The sequence below is a fragment of the Pelodiscus sinensis genome, chromosome 21, assembly GCF_049634645.1.
Source record: "Pelodiscus sinensis isolate JC-2024 chromosome 21, ASM4963464v1, whole genome shotgun sequence".
In the NCBI taxonomy this organism is placed as follows: Eukaryota; Metazoa; Chordata; order Testudines; family Trionychidae; genus Pelodiscus; species Pelodiscus sinensis.
Genome location: NC_134731.1, coordinates 6258233 through 6279902, shown reverse-complemented (window position 1 = coordinate 6279902; position 21670 = coordinate 6258233). Strand labels below are relative to the sequence as shown.

General features: G+C 38.8%; 1 protein-coding gene and 1 long non-coding RNA gene across 8 annotated transcripts in view; one reads left to right on the top strand and one right to left on the bottom strand.

Moving 5' to 3' along the window:
- The window catches only part of BRIP1 (BRCA1 interacting DNA helicase 1), a 250280-nt gene that overhangs the window by 78124 nt on the left and 150486 nt on the right, over positions 1 to 21670 (bottom strand). For 2 of the 7 annotated variants that reach the window (XR_012897052.1, XR_012897053.1), the window contains exons 18-25: positions 20983 to 21095; positions 17991 to 18073; positions 16143 to 16466; positions 14429 to 15265; positions 11464 to 11543; positions 8396 to 8477; positions 2475 to 6115; positions 1974 to 2131 (exon numbers count right to left, since the gene is read on the bottom strand). Coding sequence is in view for 1 of the 7 variants with exons in the window: in XM_075904714.1 (XP_075760829.1) it covers positions 5937 to 6115; positions 8396 to 8477; positions 11464 to 11543; positions 14429 to 15265; positions 16143 to 16466; positions 17991 to 18073; positions 20983 to 21095 (1698 nt within the window). In the remaining 6 variants the exon portion in view is untranslated. Of the gene's footprint in view, positions 1 to 514; positions 2132 to 2312; positions 6116 to 8395; positions 8478 to 11463; positions 11544 to 14428; positions 15266 to 16142; positions 16467 to 17990; positions 18074 to 20982; positions 21096 to 21670 lie in introns of those variants that run through there. The other 5 variants (XR_012897055.1, XR_012897056.1, XR_012897051.1 and 2 more) reach the window with 3 other exon arrangements.
- Positions 2940 to 12719, top strand: LOC142819246 (uncharacterized). The gene is made up of 3 exons (XR_012897058.1): positions 2940 to 3078; positions 3785 to 3961; positions 12582 to 12719. It is a non-coding gene; the product is annotated as an uncharacterized LOC142819246 (long non-coding RNA).

The window sequence follows — 21670 nt, the reverse complement described above, 5'->3', positions numbered from 1 at the left end:
TGCTCTCGCTGTTTTGTCGTCAAAAGATGCCACTGTAGACAAGGCCTAACATCAAAAACAGAAACATTGAGCAGCTGTAATAGTTTAGCAGCCTGGATAGCATTATCAAGGCAATGACATTATAGCAGTCTACACTTAACAGCAACTAGGAGTGCTATTCAGTTAGGATATGTCTCCACTTGCACCCTCTTTCGAGAGGAATGCAAATGAAGACATTCGAAATTGCAAATGAAGCCGCGATTTAAATATCCCATGCTTCATTTGCATATTTGCGTTATGGTGCTATTTCGAAATAACAGATGCTGTTAAAATGCAGTTATTTCAAGAGAAAACCCTTCTCTCGAAATAACCCTTATTCTCATACAATGAGGATTACCAGAAAAGGGCTTTCTCTCAAAATAACTGCATCTTAACTGCATCTGTTATTTCAAAATTGCGCTATTTTGAAATAGCGCCATTATGCGAATATGCAAATGAAGTGCAAGATATTTAAATCCTGGTTTCATTTGCAATTTCGAATGTCTTCATTTGCATCTCTCTCTCGAAAGAGGGTGCAAGTGTAGACATACCTATAGATCCTATGGGGTGTAGAATGTCCAGGAGTCTGTGTTGTGAGATCTGGACCTCATCTGAGGAGACACACAGCTCTTCTGCTCCTCTCCAGAACAGCTTTTCGGATGATCTTTGGCCATCTGGAGGAGACGGCAAGGCTGGAACAACTACCTCATCAGGAAAGGAAGATTAAATATTTGTTAGTACTGACAGTATGAATGCATCTGGTTTATCTTCCTTCTCCTTCATCGAGTCAGGAAACTTTGGTTGGTCTCTGTGACGGCGCGTTGGGGGTCCCCCGTCTCCTACACCCCGAAATGGCACAAACAGACTGCACCAGCCAGTGGAATAGAGGACGTTTATTGCCTCTCCAGGATACAGCACAGCACAGATGGAATCTGGTCACAGAGCTGGGCTAGGATGCCTCAGGCCCCCTTGAGATGGGGGAGACTGGGCCCCTAAACTCCAGCCCCTTTCCCTAGGCTGTCTCCTCCATGCTCCCAGCCAGCAACTAAACTCACCCTCTTCCAGCCCTGCCCCCCAGCCAGGGCAGCCTCCACCTTCCTTTGTTCCTCTCCTTGGGGGGTGTCTGGTTCAACAAGTTTGGCATCACCTTTGCATAGTGAGGTTTTCCCTGCTGGGTCTTGCTCCAGACAGCAGGGGTCACCACAGCCCAGCAAGTACCCCCATTACGTCACAGTCTCTTGGAGGACAAAGGTGGTACTGGGATCACACACACTTCAGGAGCCACGTGTACTAGTCCCACAGTCCCCAGTAAGGCCAAAATAAGAAGGGTGGGGGGGAAAGGTTATGGTTGTGCCCAAGGCACTTGGTACCATCAGTACCAAGAAGGGGGTCTCTACTTGGACAGATAAGATTGGCAGTAGAAGACTCTTGATACCCTCTAGGCTGAATGCCCTCAGGGGAGGAGAAGAAAATTGTACTAGTATGTCTAACTTTTGGCATGGAGCATAAAGAAAACAAGGTGTGGGCTAATGGACACTATTTGCTAGAATCCTCCAGTCTTAGGGATTTGGGGAGTGTATGCCTACGACTCAGTGGGGAACACATAGGGACCATCACTCAAAGAATTAAGAGACCTGTCTTTTGTTTGCAGCCCAGTTGCTGAGGCAACATCCAAATATTTTGTTACCAGATTTTGTAATGCCTTTTGCTACAACCCACTATGTGTATTTTCTAATTTCTAGAGCACGTTTTTCTGATTTCCACATTTTGCTTGCAGGAAAATAAGGATGTACCACTTCACCAATAAGGATCTACAATCTTTGCATACTGGGTACTCTATTGTATTATAAAAGGATATTGTCAAAGAATAAAGTAATAATTAAAGTGGTCTAGTTCAGCTACAGTTTTCAGAGGATGATTACTTCAGATACACAATATAAAACAATTTAACTTACCCATGACTGTGTATTGCGCCTGAGATCAATAATTTCAGCTCCTATCAAAGGACACGGAGAAATAGACCGGATTACACAGTTTCTGCATTGCAAATAGCTGGTCAGAGAACATTCCTTCACATTCCAGATAGCATTTAAAGCTAAATCTGTGTCAAAGTCTTCAAAAAAGAAAGAAAAAAATACTTTTATATTCATTGAGAGAAACTTTAAAAGAAAGAACTATCACAAGTTGGACTTGTGAAATGTTTCTCATGTGAAAAATACAAATGGAAATTCAGTTTTTAGTATATAAATAAACGAGAGGGTAAAATAATAGAGGAAAACTGTAATATTTAATATTTTTAATAAGTGAATAATGCATTCAATTAGAATTGTCTGAAAAAAATTATATACAATAGACTAATCAGTGTAGTAACAAAACAGTCCACGCATTAGCAAAATCCAATTGCTTTGCTTTTAGTCTGTATTAGGTACATGTGCAGTAAAAGAAAGGTTAGTCACCTGTAACTAGATCTCGTCAAGTGCATTCCCTCTGCAGATTCCCATTCTCAACACATGGAGCCATGCATATGCCAACTCACGGATCTGAATATTCACTGTAAGGGAATAAGGCAGTGGGGTGGGGAACATCTACTAGTCTTGGCCCCCATCCACACTATAGCGCGCAAGAGGTATATGGGGAGTGTCTTTCTCCTTCTCAGTTAAGGGCCGCTTCGGTGAGGATTTGTTTTTTTTTCTTTTGCTTCTCACATGGAATAAGGGATTGTGGCTTTAACTGCATTCAGTTCCTTCTCAGCAATTCAAAATTCCATGGAATTACATGAACAATTGAGGAAGAGAACATTGGGCTGATATGGATCAGAAATCAACGAGTCAAATTCACTGCTGGTGTAAACAGATGTATCTCAACAGAAGTCAGTGGAGTTATTCTTGCTTACACCAGAAAACGAACTTAAGTGTGGCACTTCATCGACAAATGAGTAACCTTCCTTTTACCATACAGAATGGCTTCTGCAGATTCCCCAATTCGGAGAGGTTGACTACAGCATTCAGAGTAAAAGGTCAACAGTCAAGCATTAACAGAAGAAGTGTGAGAAATCCTTTGGTAAAATAACTGCTTTCCCCGCAAAGAATCAGAGGGGTTGCTGTGTTAGTCTATAACTTTAAAAACAATGAGCAGTCCCTGTGGCACCTTAAAGACTAACAAATATATTTTATCATGAGCTTTTGTGGGTAAAATCCATGTCATCAGATGAGCAGAAGTGGAAATTACAGAATCCAGAGTATATACAACAGCAAATGCAGTTACTTGTCAATTGTAGGGCCAGTGTTAATGACGCTAATTGAGTCAGGCTGGATCCGTCGCATTTGTAGCTTTTGATGTGTAAATGTGAATATCAAAGGCCAGGGAAATTGCCTTTGTAGTGCATTAATATCTTTACTTAAGCCCAAGTTGATGGTGTCAAACTTGTAAATGAACTCCAGTTCAGCAGTCTCCCTCTGTAATTGGGTGATAAAATTCCTTTGTAAAAGAATGGCTGCTTTTACATCCATTATTAAACATCTAGGGAGGTTAAAATGTTCCCTTCAGGTTTACCTTTCAGGCATCTTATGTAGCCTTGCTTTTCCTGGTAAATTACAATACCTAGTGAAGAAGAATGAGGGGCCGATGGACTGGTTGAGGTGGAATTCAGATGTTATTATAAGGAGAAATTTGGGTGGATCTTAGCCTTTTGGAACTCTATGAAATGTGTATATTGGCTAAAAGTACCTGTATTTCACTCACTCCTGGCCAATGCAATTGTTACTAGGAACGCTACAGTGTGGGAGAAACAAATATTCAAGAGTCCACTTGCCAATGAGCTCAAAGGAACCCATAAGCCTCATCAGCACTTAATTCAAATTCCATGAATGTGAGGAGGATTTCACATGATAAGTCTGATATGAAGTGAGCTCTTAATGAATAAGGATTCGGCAACCATTATGAGGTAATAATTGGCTGTCAGAAAGATTTACCTTCATACTTCATTTGCGTCTGATAAACCTTCAAAGTTTCTCTAAGATGACTAATACTTGCGCCATCTGTGATGATCAACACCACATCATCATCTTCTGAAATGGTACCCAGTTCACACATGCAATTGCTAACAGATTCTGAAGCCCTTACATTTGTATTTCTGAAGAGTTTCTGGACTATTTTCAATTCTGCATTACTGCAGAAAGCTTTTTTCAAATTTCCTAAAATTAAAAAAATAAAAAAGATAAGATATTTTTATATAGTTTAGAGAACCATACAGTGTGAATGCACTGCCAGTTTTCCACAGTTACAAGATAGTAATTTAGGTCCTGATTCAATGTCTCTTCATGTCAATAAAAAGACCTCCATTGATTTAAATGGGTTTTGGACAATAGCCTTATTTAATTTTTCTAATATATCACAAATCTACTTGTCAGTGAGTGTTTTTCTAGTCTGAATACTAACCTGATAAATGACTTAGAATCTATTTTCCATAAATTGCATTTATTTTAAATTTTCCATCAAAATATGATAGATTTTATACTTCAACCAATCAACTGACACCAAGCATCTACTCTAAACAGTATAATCGCTATTGCTTCCAATACACACTCTTGGGGTATGTTTACATTGCAACACTATTTCGAAATAACTTAGTCTGCACAGCAGGCAGTTATTTTGAAATATTGTCAAGTAACTTCTTACTCTAACTCCTGCAACCCTTATTGTATGAGAAATAAGGGAAGTCAAAGCAAATACATGCTGTATAGACATTCCCTATTGCAAAAGAAGCTATTTCAAAGGAAGATACACCATTGATGTAGCTCAATCTATGTAGCTTATTTTGAGTTAAGCCCTGCAATGTCCACCAATGCCCTGCAGTGATGCACCCTTGGTGTCCACCAATGCTAAAGCACCCTAGGGCTTGAGAACAGTTTCATTTCCAGTACCATACTTTCACTTCAATATATTTCAATTGCCAAAGGCACAAGCACAGACAATGTAATGTTTAAAAACAGATGAAAGATCAGGAATTTATTGATGAAATTAGGTTGCACAGTCCTCAAATTGTTCCACTTGCTGCTATAATGCCCTGGGTGTCAGAATTGGCATCTCCAGCACACCTTTTAGCCCTTTTTCTTTGGCTGTGTGATAGCCTCTCTCTGGCTAGATCTTCCATGGCCAAGCCCTCCTTTTCAGTTCTGCCTGGAAGGGGACAATCAAAGACAACTAAAGAATCCATTCCAACATCCAAACGACATCCAAACAAAAGCTCCTTCTACCCTTCTCCGGCTGTGGCGACATTCCCCATGCTTGTCTACCATTCCTCGAGACTGCATAGTTCCTTCTTTGCTGCTTTGGATAAGCACTGCTATGCTAGATTTTCCCTGGGCATCCTTCTTAGCAGGTTTCTTCACTGCCTCCCCACCTGGAGATGGTGGCAGCTTCTCCCAGAGACCTTCCTGCTTCTTACAGTCCCTGTATGTCAGCACCACCCAAAGGAGCCTAACTTACTCCCCCAGGGTCTCTCTAGCTTGGCTCCCTCAGCCACTTTCCCAGGGAGAAAGAATTCCTTTCTCCTCTATCTATGCAGTCCTCTCTGACCCTTTCACAGCTAGAATCCCTAATGGTAACTAAGCTACCAGACTTGAGATCTCAAGGACAACAGCTACAGCATGAGGAAGGCTGAGCCTTAAAGATCCAGCCAGTCTGTGATAAGCCTCAAAAGTGGTAACTCTGGGAAAGAGGACGATCTTCTACTACTTCTGGCCTCAGGGCTGGCTTTAGGCTGATTCCACCGATTCCCCCAAATCGGGCCCTGCGCCCTAAAGCCGTGGTCACCAACCAGTCGATTGCAATCGACTGGTTGATTGCGAGGCCTCAACCAGTTGATCATGAGGCATTCATGTACCCCCCCATTTTCTCCCTATCCCTGAGAAGCCCCACTACCTACCTCCAGTGTAGTGCCGGCTTCCCGCAGGGTGGACGGAATTCCTGCCTGCAGCTTTGTGCCACTTCCAGGGGTTCCGGAAGTGCGCTGGCTGCTCCCCCCCATAGCTCTGTGGTGTGCTGGGCGTGCTGCGGGAGGGGGCGTCGGCCCCAGAGGAGGAGTGTGGCAGCCTCCCTGTACCACAGGAGGGGTGAGTTGAGTGCAGGGGTTTCCCTGCATTGCAGGGGGGTGAGGTCGGCCCCAGGGCAGGCGCGCACAGGGGTTTGGCCCCGGGGCTGGCGGGACAAGACTCTGCCCAGTACCTAGGGATTTAAAGGGGCTGTGACTCTTTTTGTGTGGTGTTTTTTTTTCCCTTCAACAAAAAATCCTGACTACCAGGGCCCCGTCGTAACTGTTCGAATTGGGCCCGCACTTCCAAAAGCCGGCCCTGTTTGGCCTGCTCTGTTGTATTCATATAATGATGGGTCCAGAAGCAGTAGAGACACCCCTCACTTACATGTTCTGGGATGGAGGTTGGTTGCAAAAGAGAGCTCAGGTTGAAGGACTGGAGTGCAGGAGGGGATGTGGGCTCTGGAAGGGAGTTTGGGTGAAGGACAGGGTTGTGACCTGGGGCAATACATTTGAGTGCAGGGTCATAGACGGGGTAGGAGTACTGGAGGATCCGGAGGAGGGATATAGGAAGAGGTGCAGGGGTTTAGGTTGAGACCTGAGGCAGGAGATTGGATGTAGGGTAGAGGAGGGACGATAGGGTGCAGGAGCAAGGGTTTGGGTTATGTGAGGTAGGGGAGAAAGGGGGACAGAGGGTTTTGCAGCAGGGAGGGGCTAGGGTGCCCAGAAGCAGGCTCTGGCCAGGAGGTGTTACCTATGTGACTCCCTGCCAGCAGCCCAGAAGGTCCTTCAAGCAGGCTCCCTATATATTCTGACCCCACATGCCATTCAGAACAGTTAGCTGCAGGGGCACATGTGCCGCGAGCGGAAGCGGGGGGGGGGAAAGGCTTCACATCTGCCCTTTGCTCCAACACTGTCTCGCAGCTGCCATTGGCTGGGCCCTCCTGCCACGTGCTCACAGCACTCAGAGATGCACAGGCCCCTGCAGCCGGCTGCTCTGAGTGGTGTACAGAGCTGGGGCAGGCAAGGACAGAGTCCTGCTAGGCTGTGGGCCAGATCCAGTGGCTTGAAAGGCCACATTTGAACTCTGAGCTATATTTTGCCCACACTTGGGCTAGGAACACTATTCCTGCCCATCCTGGCTAATATCCATTAATGGTCCTATTCTTCATAAACTTATCTAGTTATTTTTTGAGTCCTGGTCTTAACAATTTTGGGCAAGGAGATGTATAGGTTGATTGTGTGCTGTGTGGAAAAATACTTCTTTTGTTTTAAATTTGCAGTTAATCACTTCATTTGGTGACCCCTAGTTTTTGCATTATGAGGAGTAAATAACACTTCCTTATCTACATTCTCCACAAGGTTGATGCTAATATCCCTAGCTATGCCACTAGTATATGTGATTTAGCAGCATAACTACAAAGTGTACAGACAATGAACAAGACCATTATTATTACCATAAATGTTTAGGAGTCCAAAAGAGGGCTAGATGTCTCACAAGAACAAAGTCACGGGCAAAGAATTTATAATCCATGTTTGACATGAGGCAACAACTGAGAGTTAAAAATAGACAAAATTAAGCAGTGGGACAGGGAGAAAAATAACAATAAGATCATGTTATGTAGGAAGGCATGTATAAACTATGATAGTTCCTTCAAAAATATATTTTTGGCCTTTGTCAAACTACTATGACAAAATACCACATCTCACACAGCCATAGTCATCCCATATAATGACACCACCTAACCCCGAGAGGAAGGACATATCTCTCAACTATGGCAGGGTTGGGAGGTAAAACACGACCCTCCCTTTGAACTTGCCAGTCTGGGGTGCTGCCAGAATCAACTGCCACCAATTGTGCTGATTAACTGGCATACTCCACTTAAAAAGACCCGGGGGGGGGGGGGGGGGGGATTGAGGTTTAAAACACTATCATAAACAGGCAGAGCAGCAGTAAGACTGCTTCCATTAGCCATCATTTTTAAGGACAGAACCAGGTAATTCACCAGCATCTCTCAAAATTTAGGAAAAGGAATGTGGGACAGATAATAAAAATGCTATTTGTTAGACAGATTACAGTTCCCTGCATTCTGAGAAAGTCAGTTATCTGCAATGAGACCTCAGGAAAAAACAAAAAAGATGCCTTTCTATAACAAAGTGAAAAAATGCTGTCCATGCAAAATCTATGTTAAAGAAATAATGAATTTTCTAATTACCTCCTACTTCTGGTTAACTAGTGATTATTCTAAAACAAGCATCCACTATTCAGAGGAACAAGGTAAAAAACAATTGTACAACTCCCATAACTCCAAAAGGAAATTGAAAATGAGCTGCAACTGGTCTTACCCTCTGCTTTTGGTAATATTTCAGCTCCACAGAGAATACAATACAGTCCTGATCTGCAAGGCTGGCTCTGGCTGTGCATTTCCTTCCATAATATAATAAGGCAATATATACATTAACGTATTAAATATTTCATGTCTAAATATGTAGATCATAACAATTATTTAAAAATAAAAACCATTACTATCTAGTAATATACTAATGAAAATTATTGCGTCAAATATAAATCTTAATAGTAGAAGTACAAATCCATTTGAATCAATATTTAATTGCCTTAAAATTTACATCAATTGGTAAAATATATATTATACTAAAATATTAAAAATGGCTAGCCTAAATTACATATATTATATATGAGATTATTTTATACTAAGTCTCCATAAGAGAGGTTGAGCAGCAGACCAATTAAGATAAAACAATATACTACGCATCATATTCACCAAACACAACTTTAAGTGCCAGATTGTAGTATTTTTCATTCAAAGAAACTAGGGGGCTGAGCCCCTTGCTCACTACGCTTGCCAAGCCCTCCTCTCTTGGGGGAACCACCACCAGCTCTCCCTCCGAATGCCAGGGAGGGCCAGGTCGAGGCATGGTGGCAACCTTGGCCTGTCCCTTCCTCCCAGCTGCTGGGGGGGGGGGGGGGTCAAGGCTGTGCCCACCCCCAGCCATCAGGGAGGGCTGAGGCTGCACCAGACCCAGCTCTTTCCATCAGTGGCTGGAAGGAGGGCATGGGCCGAGGCCATGCCAGCCCCAGCCCTGACTCTTCCCCCTGCTGTGGGGTGGGGGTGGGGAGAGGGGTGGCTAGGCTGAGGAAGCCCTGGCTCTCCCCTCACCAGGCAGGGTCGAGGGTGCACCAGCACCAGCACCAGCACCAGCACCAGCTCTCCCCCTTCTCCTTGTCCTTGCAAGCCCCAGCTCTCTCTTCCCCCAGCCACTAGGAGGTTGGGCTGAGCCGAGGTCTCGCCAGGCCTGGCTCTCTCTTCCCGCCCCCAGCCTCTGGGTGTTTGGACCAGATGGACCGCCCCTCTGCCCCAGAGGGAGTGAGGAGGCAGGCGGGACACCAAGTGATGTTATGGCTTCACTCTGTCATCCCGCAGGAAATGTTTTTTAGAGAGAGAAAGAGAGAGAGAGATTAACAAACATTTTGAATTTCAGATGTTTCTCTCTAAATTATAGTGAAATGTAAAGCATCAGTGTGGTTTTCTTGTATGTTAGAGATGTATTTTACATTTTAATCTGAATAGCTTAATGTATTTGAATATTTCCTGAAATTAGAGCACATTATAAAGTATGGTTTTGTAAAGCTTTAGGACCCAATCCTGCACCCCTTACTAACACAGATAGCTCCACAGACTTGCTCATCTATATTCATGTGGTAAGGGCTGCAGCCTCTAGCCCTGGAATTTTTTATAAAATGATACTAATTGAGAACTTATGCAACATCGATACAGTGAGATCACAAGTTAATTTTATAGTTTAAAATGACAATCAATTTACCATAAAGGTGTGAAGTACTGTATTCACATTCAGAATTGCTAGGCATATAAGTAAACACTCTTCAATTAGCATTTTAAAATGATTAACAGGGTATCAGTCATGGGTAAACAGTGAATTTTAACAAACATCAGACTATAAATTATGAAGCAAATATAATGGAAATAATTTTTACAGGTAGACTGCATGTTATACTAGATGAAACCCATGTTACTTCACATCATGTTGCTCCTTTATTGGCTTCTGAAATGTGAGGTGCTGCATGTGTGTTTTATAATCAAATGCATTAATGAAACTGCTAGTTGATGATACATTTAAATAACATAATTTGTTCTAGAAGAACCCAGAAGTATTTTACAAATTACTAATATTTAGAGTTTACATGAGTTCTGTCATCTGAGGAGCTGCCATGTTAGGACATTTGGACAAACACCCTCTCTCAAGAAATGGTTGGTTATGTTTAATGACCACAAGCACTTAGTGACTTGGTTTTAAGTCTCAGACAAAAAAGTGATTTTGCAGTGCCAAAATGTTCTCTTGTAGTATGCTGCTCAAGTACTCATTTAATACAATAAAAGGGAAGAGAACTGTCTGTTTAATCGTCCATCCAACATCTTGTAGTACATGGGATTTTCTTGGAGGTTTTCCACCCAAGTACCGACAATTCTCGGCTTAGAAACTCACACCAAATCACAGAGGCAATATGGCTACAGGCTACAAAACACTTAGTCTGGAATTTTTCAAAGGATCCTCAGGCTATGATGTGCTGAACTCCCATTGACCTTCAAAGGAATTAGGTGGCTCTAAAGCTCTTTTGAAAAACTTTGCCTGAAAAATTACACACTAATCAAAAATAGTAAAGACTGCTTATGTAGAAAGGAGACATCTATTGCAAACTATAAGCTTCATTCAGCAAAGTCCTGAATACCTTCAGGTCCCACTCATGCTAATACAAACATAGATCTCCTGTGTAATTTTTCAAGCCAGGAGCGTCTCTATATTACTTATAAAATTTAAATTACAGTAATATATATTAATCAACTAATTAACGATGCAGAACTATTGTACTGGGGATGTAAAATTTTGATCGATTAGTTGATAAGGGCGCTTCCACCTTTGAAGTGTGGCAACAGACCCAAAGCTGTTGCCACACTTCAAAGGTGAAAGCGCTGTGGGCACCATGGGACCAGTGGAAGACTCAGTAAGTCCCCCGCTGGCCCTGTGCTTGCCACAGCATTTCAAAGCGGCAGTGCCCCATGGAGCCCGGGGTCAGCAAGGGACTCTGAGCCCTCAGATGACCCTGGGCTTCACGTGCCACTGCTGCTTCGAAATGCCACATGCAGCCTAGGCCAGCTGGGGATTCCAGCAAGTGATAGAGGCAGCAAGTGGGGGGGAAGTGACTAGTGTGTCAAGTATTTGATAATCTATCGGATAGTCGACTAGTCATTCACATCCCTACGCTGTACATTATTTCACCTCCCAGGAAAAAGGTGGCATATATATTACTCTTACATGGTATCAACAGTTGCCACTACTACATAATAACGTCATTCAATCTACTCTTTATATTATACCCTTCTTTCACAGATGAAGCCATTTCCCCTAATAGTAGCTTTCTTTGTTCTTCGTTTGCATGCTCTTTGCTCATTCAGTCCTTTAATAAATTTAGCATTTGATTATTATTTTATACACAAAAATATTAAGTATTGTTTCAAAATAATGGGATACTTTCTTTAAGATTTCACTGACGAGTTCAAATAGTTTTAAGTTAGTTTTCAGTTATGAAGTGCAAAGTAGACAGCTAAGTATTCAATTTACTTTTGTTGTTTTTAGTCATCACAAATCTCTGAAGAATTTAAAAATAAAATGCTTTTCACCATGGATGTGTATATATACAATAAGAACAAGCAGCTTGTATGTGCGCGCATATATGTTAGACTGAATTTATAGTTTTTTCATTTTAAAAAATGTTAGCAATACTATCTAGAACTATGATCCCATCATGGTTTTCCCAAGCAACTGTATAAAAGACAGGATTTAGGATGTGTCTGGTGAATATTTAGGGAACTCCAAGGAAAGGCCAATATCTAATGGGAATGGTGATAGTCCTTCAATAGCTGGCTCTTGTCTTAAATCAATGTTATTACATATTGCCATATTATATACTGACATAGTAACTTCTTATTAATATAATGCTTGCACATAGGTAAGACCAGATTTATGCCTCAAAGAGTTTACAATCAACACAAGACAAAACATCTAGCAGGAATTGTCTAGAGACAGTGCTTGGTCCTGCTGTGAGAGCAGGGGACTGGACTTGATGACCTCTCAGGGTCCCTTCCAGTTCTAGTATTCTAAGATTCTGTGAAAACAAACATACACTAGCAGACAACACACAAATTCAAGAGAGGAAGGGTCCCTGAGAGGTCATCAAGTCCAGTCCCCTGCTCTCACAGATTTGTATTATCTATTTTGATTTAAACTCAACAATATTAAAAGGCACTTCCCCATGTGACCTTCCGGAGAAGGTTACATGAGGCCTCTAACAATAACACTCAAAACCCCACAAGGAGCAGAAGCCTGGAAAATCACAGAGAACTAGGCATTTAGAAGGAACCAGAAAACTACGAGTAATATTTAGATCAAGAATGGTAACTATTCCATTGCTTCCCCCCCCTCCCAATTGTTGCAGGAATTCTGAAGAACACAGTCACCTCTATATAAGGGCTCCAGTATTAGCTGTTGTCATGAAGAGAGGGGGAAAAAAAAATCAAGCATCAAGACTTTGCTTTTCTCACTCACCCCTAGCCATTTGATCTACGAACTCGACACCAAAAGTAACTACCGACTGAAGATGTGTTCAAGAAAGTTTCAAGAAAGTAAATATAACATTAATCTGAAGAATTAGGATGTTGTGGAGCAACTATGAGACACAATACATTTTACTACAATGACTGTTCTATGTGAAAAAATATTTTACTTTATGTAATATTTTTCTTTATATGGTGTAATAGAGGAAACAAGATTTTTTTAAAGGTCATGTAATGCATTACAGGTTAGTGCTAAATAATCTAATGCAATATATACAAAAGAAATTTAATGTTCTATCCATCTTTTACCATACTTGCAGATCGAAGATCTCATCTTTATAAAGCAATATTTAATGTAGAAAGAAAAGAAGCTGTTTAATTCACAATACTTGATGCACATTTACAGTTTTGAACAAGAGGATATCATAGAATTATTTAGTCTGATTTTTAAAGAAAACATCACGTGCCAGTCCAACTCAACTCATGTGACAAATATATAAATATCCAGCTAAAGATTCTACATTGTCCCAGGATTTCTTCTCAAATGTGTTCCAGAAACAAAATCTAGTTTCTCAATTACATGTGTCTCAATGTTTTATCACAGAAAAATCCTTCCTTCTGCATTAATCCTCAATGTCAAATTGTTAATTCACTATATTAACCTGGAATGTTTGTAAGGCCCTGGAAATAATTATTCCAAATTTTGTGTTCTTTAAATATCTAAAAGAAGTTATTGCTTTCTTTGTAACATTTACTCTCTATGCTCTGAATTTCAGTATGTATAAATGGCTCTAACTCTGGTCTCACTGAAGTCAGCAGAAACAAAATTTTACTCAATAGAATCAACAAAAATGTTTGAAATATTTCAAAATAAGATACACATAAAATGTTTCAAAGTACATGTGCTATTTTACTTGACCAAATGCTACAAAAGAAGTGTGTTTATAAGGTAAAAAAGTGCATTCTTGTTTGGCTATTATTACATCTCAGAACCCGACCATAAATAAAAGAGATCAAAGTAGCAAATTTTGAAGAGATGTCAATGATATTCACTTACTTAAACTTTCTATTTACACGCGAAATAAAGGAAGAATACATAATATTATCATCATCAACTTTCAAGCAGTCTGCTCAATACTGCTCATCTACAATAATGTTCTTTTTGACAAGAAACACTTCAGGGAATGGAAAATTATTCCCCTAATTTAGGAATCTAAGGTTGCTCTAGTAAATTACCTGGTGCTCACAAAATGTGCCCATTTTGTATAGTAACAATTTTTTAAAATCTAAAATAAATGCGTATAGTTGTATCTGATGCAACTTTCAGCAACTGCTGACTAGAACTCAATTCCAGATGGATTCAATTGACAACTGATCAATTTTGTCTTCATGGTATAGTTTCAGGTACAGTACTACTGTGTATACAATTTATGATTCCCTGGGTCTTGATTAGCTCTTCAGCCATAGCTCTTGATTAAGGAGAATCTTAATCAAGTCTAAGAGAAACAGCAGAAAAGTATTATTTGTGTATGCAAAATAATAAATATTAAAAAATCATATCTGATAGAGATAAAATGGAAATACATTTCACCATTTCTCTACTTGTGAGACTATGTATTCAATAAAAATCCTACCAGAAATAAGTGATTCATAATGAAGTTCATTTCTAAATTTCCTGTAAAACATGATAGCTATGGACTAGTATTGCTCGATGAAAAGGAAGACACACCTTTGTTTCGTGATCTGGAAAGTTTACTTTTCTTTTTTCTGACATCCATTTCCTGATATTTTTTCTGTTCCACTTCTCCTACACTAGTAATACTTGCAGCATCACTAACTGCGTTACCCTTAATTTTGTCATTTTGCATTATAATATCTAACTCTCTGCACATGTTACCACTACTTTTCATTTCTCCAACTGAGCTTGCGACTTTTGAAGTACTGATTTCAATGCAAGCTCCATGTTCATTCTCATTCACAGTATTATTACAAGTTTGCATTAATGGTTCAATTTGCTGCTCCTCCGATTCTATATCATCATACAGTTCGGGTGTAAAATAGATACTATCATCCTCAGCTTCTGCTTCCATGGCTACATTTAACATTGAAAGCTCAGTTTTTCCTTTTACTGGAGATAACTCAATGCATTGAGCTAATTCTCCATTTGTGCAGAGATGCTGTTCAGCAGGATATTCTTCAGCAGCTGCAGTCTCACTAATTTTTATTGAGGAGCTAGTTGATTCCAGTTGTAATGTTGGTCTACTTGGTGTGTGTTCTGTAAGCAATGAGGACTGGCACTGGGGTCCATTTACAACAGGCTGACTAGATTCAGCAGTCCTCCTTTTTTGTTTGCACTTAGCTTGGGAGATGCATTTCTTTTCATTCACAGGCAGAGGTGTTGAAGTCAATGGCTTATTGCTGAAGTATTGTTTCATAAGGTCAGCATTAGTCCAACTATTCCTTTTCCCCCTTTCTTTCTTGATGACAGGCCTTGGTTTGGAATCTGTATGTTTCTCTCTCCATGCTGTTTGGTGAGAATGACTTTCTACACCGAAAGTCTGATCATCTGTGAAAATTACAAAAGTACACAACAGTAACTGGTTTAGCTTTCCCCCTTATTTTACAATACACTTGAAACATAATTTTTTTAGTTATACTGAGCTACTATGTGAATTGAAATTCAGTATAATGAGCAAAACCATCACATAATAATGCATTAACTTAAGTTGGACAATTTACATGAATAAAGTTAAAGCGTGTGTTTGAGCTTGTAGTATCTGAGCCAAAGTTAGTATTTTTTATTTTAAGTTCTTATGGTGTCTACTTGCAATTCTCTCATATTTCATTAATGGTTAGGGTTAAAGAAGAGCTTGAACAACTACATTCAAATTCGAATTCAAACTTTTCAAACTTTTGATGTTATCTGCATGCATAGTATTCATTTTGCCAAGCTAATAGATGCAAGGAACACACGTGAAGTACAATTCTCTAAACTTTGGAAACAATCTGGAGCCAGGGTCATGGCTCAGACTCAAATCCAATTAAAATGTAAGAAAAATTAAAACAATGACACAATACGTAATTTCAATTTTTTTCTACAATGTCAGTATTAGTAAACGTGCTGTTAATTATCTTTAGATTATCTTCATATTTTTTTCATAACAGAACCAAAATAATGTCATAGTTAAACATTTTTAAATTTACACTATACAATTATCAAAGATGTTTGTTTAAAGATAACTAGATGGGATAAGTAATTTCATAATCTCTTGAGCTAAATTTGTATACATTTGTGAGAAGTGGCCATTTTACATTACAGCACTTCATAATTTTTTTTAACGTCTCTGTCTCTCAAAAAAAAGAGTTGCAAAATGTCACAGGTTATACAAAAATATCTGTTCCAAGAATTGTTAATGAAAATTTAACATGGGAAATAAACATACTTTTCTTTGTTGCCATGATGTTACTTGATTGACGGGATGCTGAAGAATTAACTGTGTTGATTGCTGTAGGCGAATGAGCTTCCAGGACCAAACTCTGTACCTTACTTTCAACAGGAACATCTGGTGACAGATGAATAGATGCCTCCCATTGTGAAGTTGATGACAGATCCTTTGAACTTGAATGTACAAGTAGAGATTCATTATTGCACTGGGCTGAAGAACCAGTGTCCACCTGATTTTTTTTAGCGAATGCATCCAAGGAATCAAGTGCAGAATTAAAATTCTCATGGTGCTGGATCTGTTGACGAATCCATTTGGATAATCCTAATAAAAAAAATATTGGTAGACTACAACCAAACTTACTTTATACAATAGCTATTTCAAGATAATAAATTAGGCCCTAGTCCTGCAAACACTTATCCATTTAACTTTGCTCATGGGACTAGTCAGATAGACTTCAGGAGAATTACTCCTGTGAGTAAAGTTAAGCATGAGACTTTTTACAAGATTAAAACTGTAGCCTTCCAAAACTTTTCTACTGTTGTCCTTGATATCTATGTAGCATTCCTCTTGCTTCCCTTCCCGTGTTATTAATTTAAAGATCATGAATGATTATAAGAGGAATTTATGTATATTCTATATGTTTAATTACAGTTGTTTCATTGCTGTATTAAAATAGTTTGCAGGTTTTGCAGTTTAGAAAACATGTCTGATTTTTTTTAAAAGAATCACAATGAATACAGTACTTCAAACACATACAAGATGGTCACATGAACCAATAGTTTTTTATAATTCTTGCAAATCAGAAATCGTAAACATATGTTTGATTAATCTGAAAAATTGAAGATTGTGAACATTAATTTTGCAAAAATAAAAATACACCTTTTTAAAAATACTTTATGTTAGAAAAGGTTTTTAATTAGCTTTTCTTGTTTGAAGAAAATATTACTGGTACCAAATTCACAAACTTTTAGTGAGAATGTGTAATTACAATATTGTGCTATCTCCCTTTTGTCCTCTCTTTGGTTATCTAAGCATTTGCTTAATATAAAATGACATGTCAGAAAACTGCTTAGAAGATAGAATTTGAGCTCCACCTGCTGACTGGACACCAACATTATCTTCTTTACATTATCCATTTACTTGTGGTTGTGGGGCAATACAGCTTTGAAACAATGCTACACAATCTATTCCTAAGACATTTCTTCTTGACTAGTGTCATATAAGTCCTATTTTTATTTTTGTTTTAGCGGAATTAATTGTACTAAACATGAAGAAACTGCATTGACCATGACAGCAAAAACAAATGTTCAAAGACACTAGTAAAGGAACGGTGGTGTCTCTACCTGTTCACTTCTACAAATCATCTTGTTAAATATCTAACTGCTAACATTAACCCCTGAAGTTCTCTATGGGTGCAAAATGACTCGTAGAAATGAATAAAAATGAAATGAAAGTGCCTTTATTTTTATGTTTACCATACAATGGATAATAGTTCTTACATATGTTGTAAATTTCATTTTGAAAAATGTTAGTTAAAGTCTGTAACTTGACTTTTCCTCAACAAATCTTACAGCCAGCATGTTCTGATGGGAATTACATTAAATAACAATGACTAATGGGTGTATTTCAGTGCATTTTGTCTGTTGCCACTCAGAAGCAGGGTTTAGACGTGTGCAGAATTGTAGCTGCATAAATCACAGAACCACTGAATTTAACAGATATATTTTGTTATAGCGTCCCCTCTTCTCCAACAGTTCTCTCTGGGAAATCACATTCTTGAAGCCTAGATTTCATAACACAAAATCCAAACATTAGGAACTTTTCCAGAAGTACTGAGTATGTTACCTGTTATGTATTTATTAGGGTTACTCCTGAAGCGGTCATCAACTAACATAAGTGCACCCCAATCCTTTTTGTGACGAATACATCTACAGGACCAATGAAAGAGAAATGTAATTAAACAAAATAGCATCTAAAACTAAAAATTTATTCTTTGTTGCATACAGTTGGAAGCACAAAAGATGCAAAATGTGCTTTCCTGAGTTCCCACAAAAAGGATAGCTATTGGAGAAGGAATGTAAAACCTATACCAGAAGATAGTTAAGCAGAGAAACTGCATTTTCACACAATTCACAGAATCACAAAAGTGACCATTTAATGACATACAAACTAGGAGGTCACATATTATTTCACAAACTGAGTACTTGATGTCTAATAAAAATACAACAGACAAGTTATTTGTTTGGCAATCTACTGTTGTGGGAAAGAAAGGATAAGTATTAAAAACAGAGTACAGAAGAGCTTAGGGGAGAGGATATGGGAATGCAGTGAATGTGGTTGTACCAAAATTTAGAAAACGATATACTTTGTTTTAGTATATTCTGGCTAGGTTTTAATAAACTTCTATTTCTGGTTAAGGTTCTATACAAAGAAAAATTAACATTCAAGATATGATGGTATAGAATACGTTGACCTTCTTCAGTGTCTTTCAGACAAGGTTTTCAAAGCACTATAAAAAAAATAAATGAACAATACACTACACATTCCGATGAGCATTATACACATAAGCATTATAATAATTTCATTTTACAAATTAAGGAAAACTGACAAAAAGAAGTCTGATTGGCTATACAATACCACTGTGTTAGAGATGGGATTATAACCCTCAACTTCTAATTCCCAACATCATGATTAGCTCAGCAGAGACATTTTTCTTGAACATCTTTAAAGCATCCCATGGAAGAAAAAACAAATTCAAGGCAAAAAATTCCTTCTGAGCTTCTCATATTTTCGTGCTTAAAAAAGTGTTCTTTTACATTGAAATGAATTGTACCCACTGGAAACATATCTTACACTTTTATTACGCAACATTGCAAGGAATTCACCGCACAGTTGTCACCTGGTCATGTACACCATCTGGTATATTCCCAAAGGTTGTTATTACATTTCATGGACTTATGTTACTTCAGACACTGTAACAGCACTATATATTAAGAGAAAAGTGCTAGATTCAAGACTAACATGCTTCTGCTCACTTCAATCCCTGCAGGCAATTTTACAGAAAGATGCTTGCCTAGTTGCAGCACCCACTTTCTAGGGCTGTCAGCATATACTATATTTTGATTTATAGTATATTTTTCTAAATGCACTGAAATCTACTGGCTTTCCTTTCCCAAGGCTCAACATAACACAATCTGGATCAAATTATAATATAAACCAGAATTATTCTCCCAAATACACCAATAGGGGAGTCTGTCTTTCCCTTTCAGCTCACATTAAAGTGCATGCATTTAAATTGTCAGTCCTACAATGAAGACTTTTTATTAGTGACAGATTTAAAGTGAGGTATTTCTATATTTTTAGACAGATAAAATATTCTGCATGCCAGATGACTGAACTCTCTTCCCCAAACTCACTTCCTTCAGTAAGTCTTCCATCACTGATCACCACTTTGGCACCCTCTTATAAATAAAAATGATTTTTTAATTACTCTCACTCCCCAAAAGTAAATTAAGATGTATATCTAGCATTGAGTATGTATTCATGACCTTTTACTATTCTTTACATACCTTCCTCACTCATTTTTATATATATAACCTTCACGTGCTGTACTAAGTCAAATGTAGGCTACTTCTCCACTCCACACTTCTCTGGGTGGTATATAGAGAACTTACCTGTAGAGCCCCACAGCATGAGTATAAACAGCAGTGTAGCCAGTGAACCATAGTTTAGGCAAATAGAGTAAAGATACATCTGAAAGGTGGGGATATATGCATATGACAATACTGTATAGCTCTCTGTTTACCCAAGTGGTGCCTTACCCCCACTACACTGCTGATTTTGGCAGCGTAGCGTCCTGCTGCTTCCCTGGTCCTGGAACCATTCCTCCCTGCAGGAAAAGACTCCCCCAACACAGAAAGGCTTTGCCAGCTCCCACTGCTGGAACCTTTCTCTGCTGCCCTCCCTATCTTCTCCCTGCTAGAGCCTCTCTGTGTTACCGAAGTCTTTTACTGCAGTCCGCAGTATGGATGTGGGTATGTAGAAAGCCAATTTATATCCTAGAGGTCTAGAGTGTCTCTACTCTCCAAAGCAGCGCCTCATTGTCTACACTGCTATTTATACCCATTCTAGCTGTGGATTTAATATCTGTACTCTGTGTGTCACTGCAAGGGTAGATCTCCCCTCAAAGTTGACCTCAATTTAATAGCAATAAACACTACTCTTTCAGAAAGTCTCACTGACTGCAGTCATGCCAAACACCCAGTTACCATGTAATCTTTTTAAAACAGTACTGAGGACAGCTTGGTTACATTCTCACTCCCCCATCCTTGTTCAGAGCAAACATCAGCTTGCCAAATATCTTGCCACTCGATTTGCAAGATATCAGTCCAGTTTTAACTGTGTTGGTTGTTACAAGACATTTGGTCCAGAGAGTACACAGGGCAGAAATATTTACAAGGTAGGGATTATAGTTTGCAGAATTATTTATTTTGAAACGAAAGATAGCCACTGTTTTAAGTGTCAGTCAGAAATCTTTGCACTGATATTTCCAAGGCCCTAACTGCACCATAAAATATAAAAGAGTTCCTCAATTTAAAAAGGAAAAACAGTTTCCTAATTAAAGTCTGCTTGATTTTAAAGTGTTTATGGCAACCCCTTACAGTTAGAATTTACTAATGCATATCTGAAGAGAGCAAAAATCTGAGTATCTGTATTTTTAAACAATTTCAAAGATAACATGCAAGAAATATCTTCAGTACTCAGAGTGAAAGATTGAGCATGCAAAAAAAAGAGTTTAAAAATTAGAATATTTAAATGATATTCCATTTCCTCTTACCGGCCCAATGCCTGGTTGAGAGCCCTATAAGCTTGAATTTCATACCACTGGCTACCTGGTAAAAGGCCTCTTGTCTTTGAGTACTGGTCGTTGTATTTTCTCTTTAACTCAACCTAGAAATAAAGTTAAAATATTATTTTACAATATGTCCTTTTGCAAAATGTTATCATAAAATGAAAAATTAAACAAATTGGTTAAACAACTGGGTACAAGAGAGTGAGGGAGAAGGCTGTTAGGTAGAACACTGGGTTACAAACATCCCTTCCTTTCCAGAGAAAAATTCATCCAAATCCTCCTTAAACCACAACTGAAATCAGCTTGGTGGTCCCATCTCAGACCCCATTTGTTTACATCATACATTACAAACCAATTAAGGATAATGACCATTCTTTGCTTAAGACTAGACTAGAACTTCTTCAGGCAGTCAGAGCTGTGTATCTAGTAACAGATAATATTAGTATCACATGTATGAGAAGCCCCACTTAAGTCTAATGCTAAACTTCTAGCTCTCGTTTTACTAAAATACAATAAACTTTTCAATTATGGATTTTATCACGGATTTTTTGAATGTGCGAAGTGCAGATAATTTTTGGACATGGGTTTTTCAGTGTTTATGTATTTCAATTGTATAGTAAATGTTGTTGCTATAAATTTTTAAAAAATACAGTTTGGAATTAGGCTCTATTTT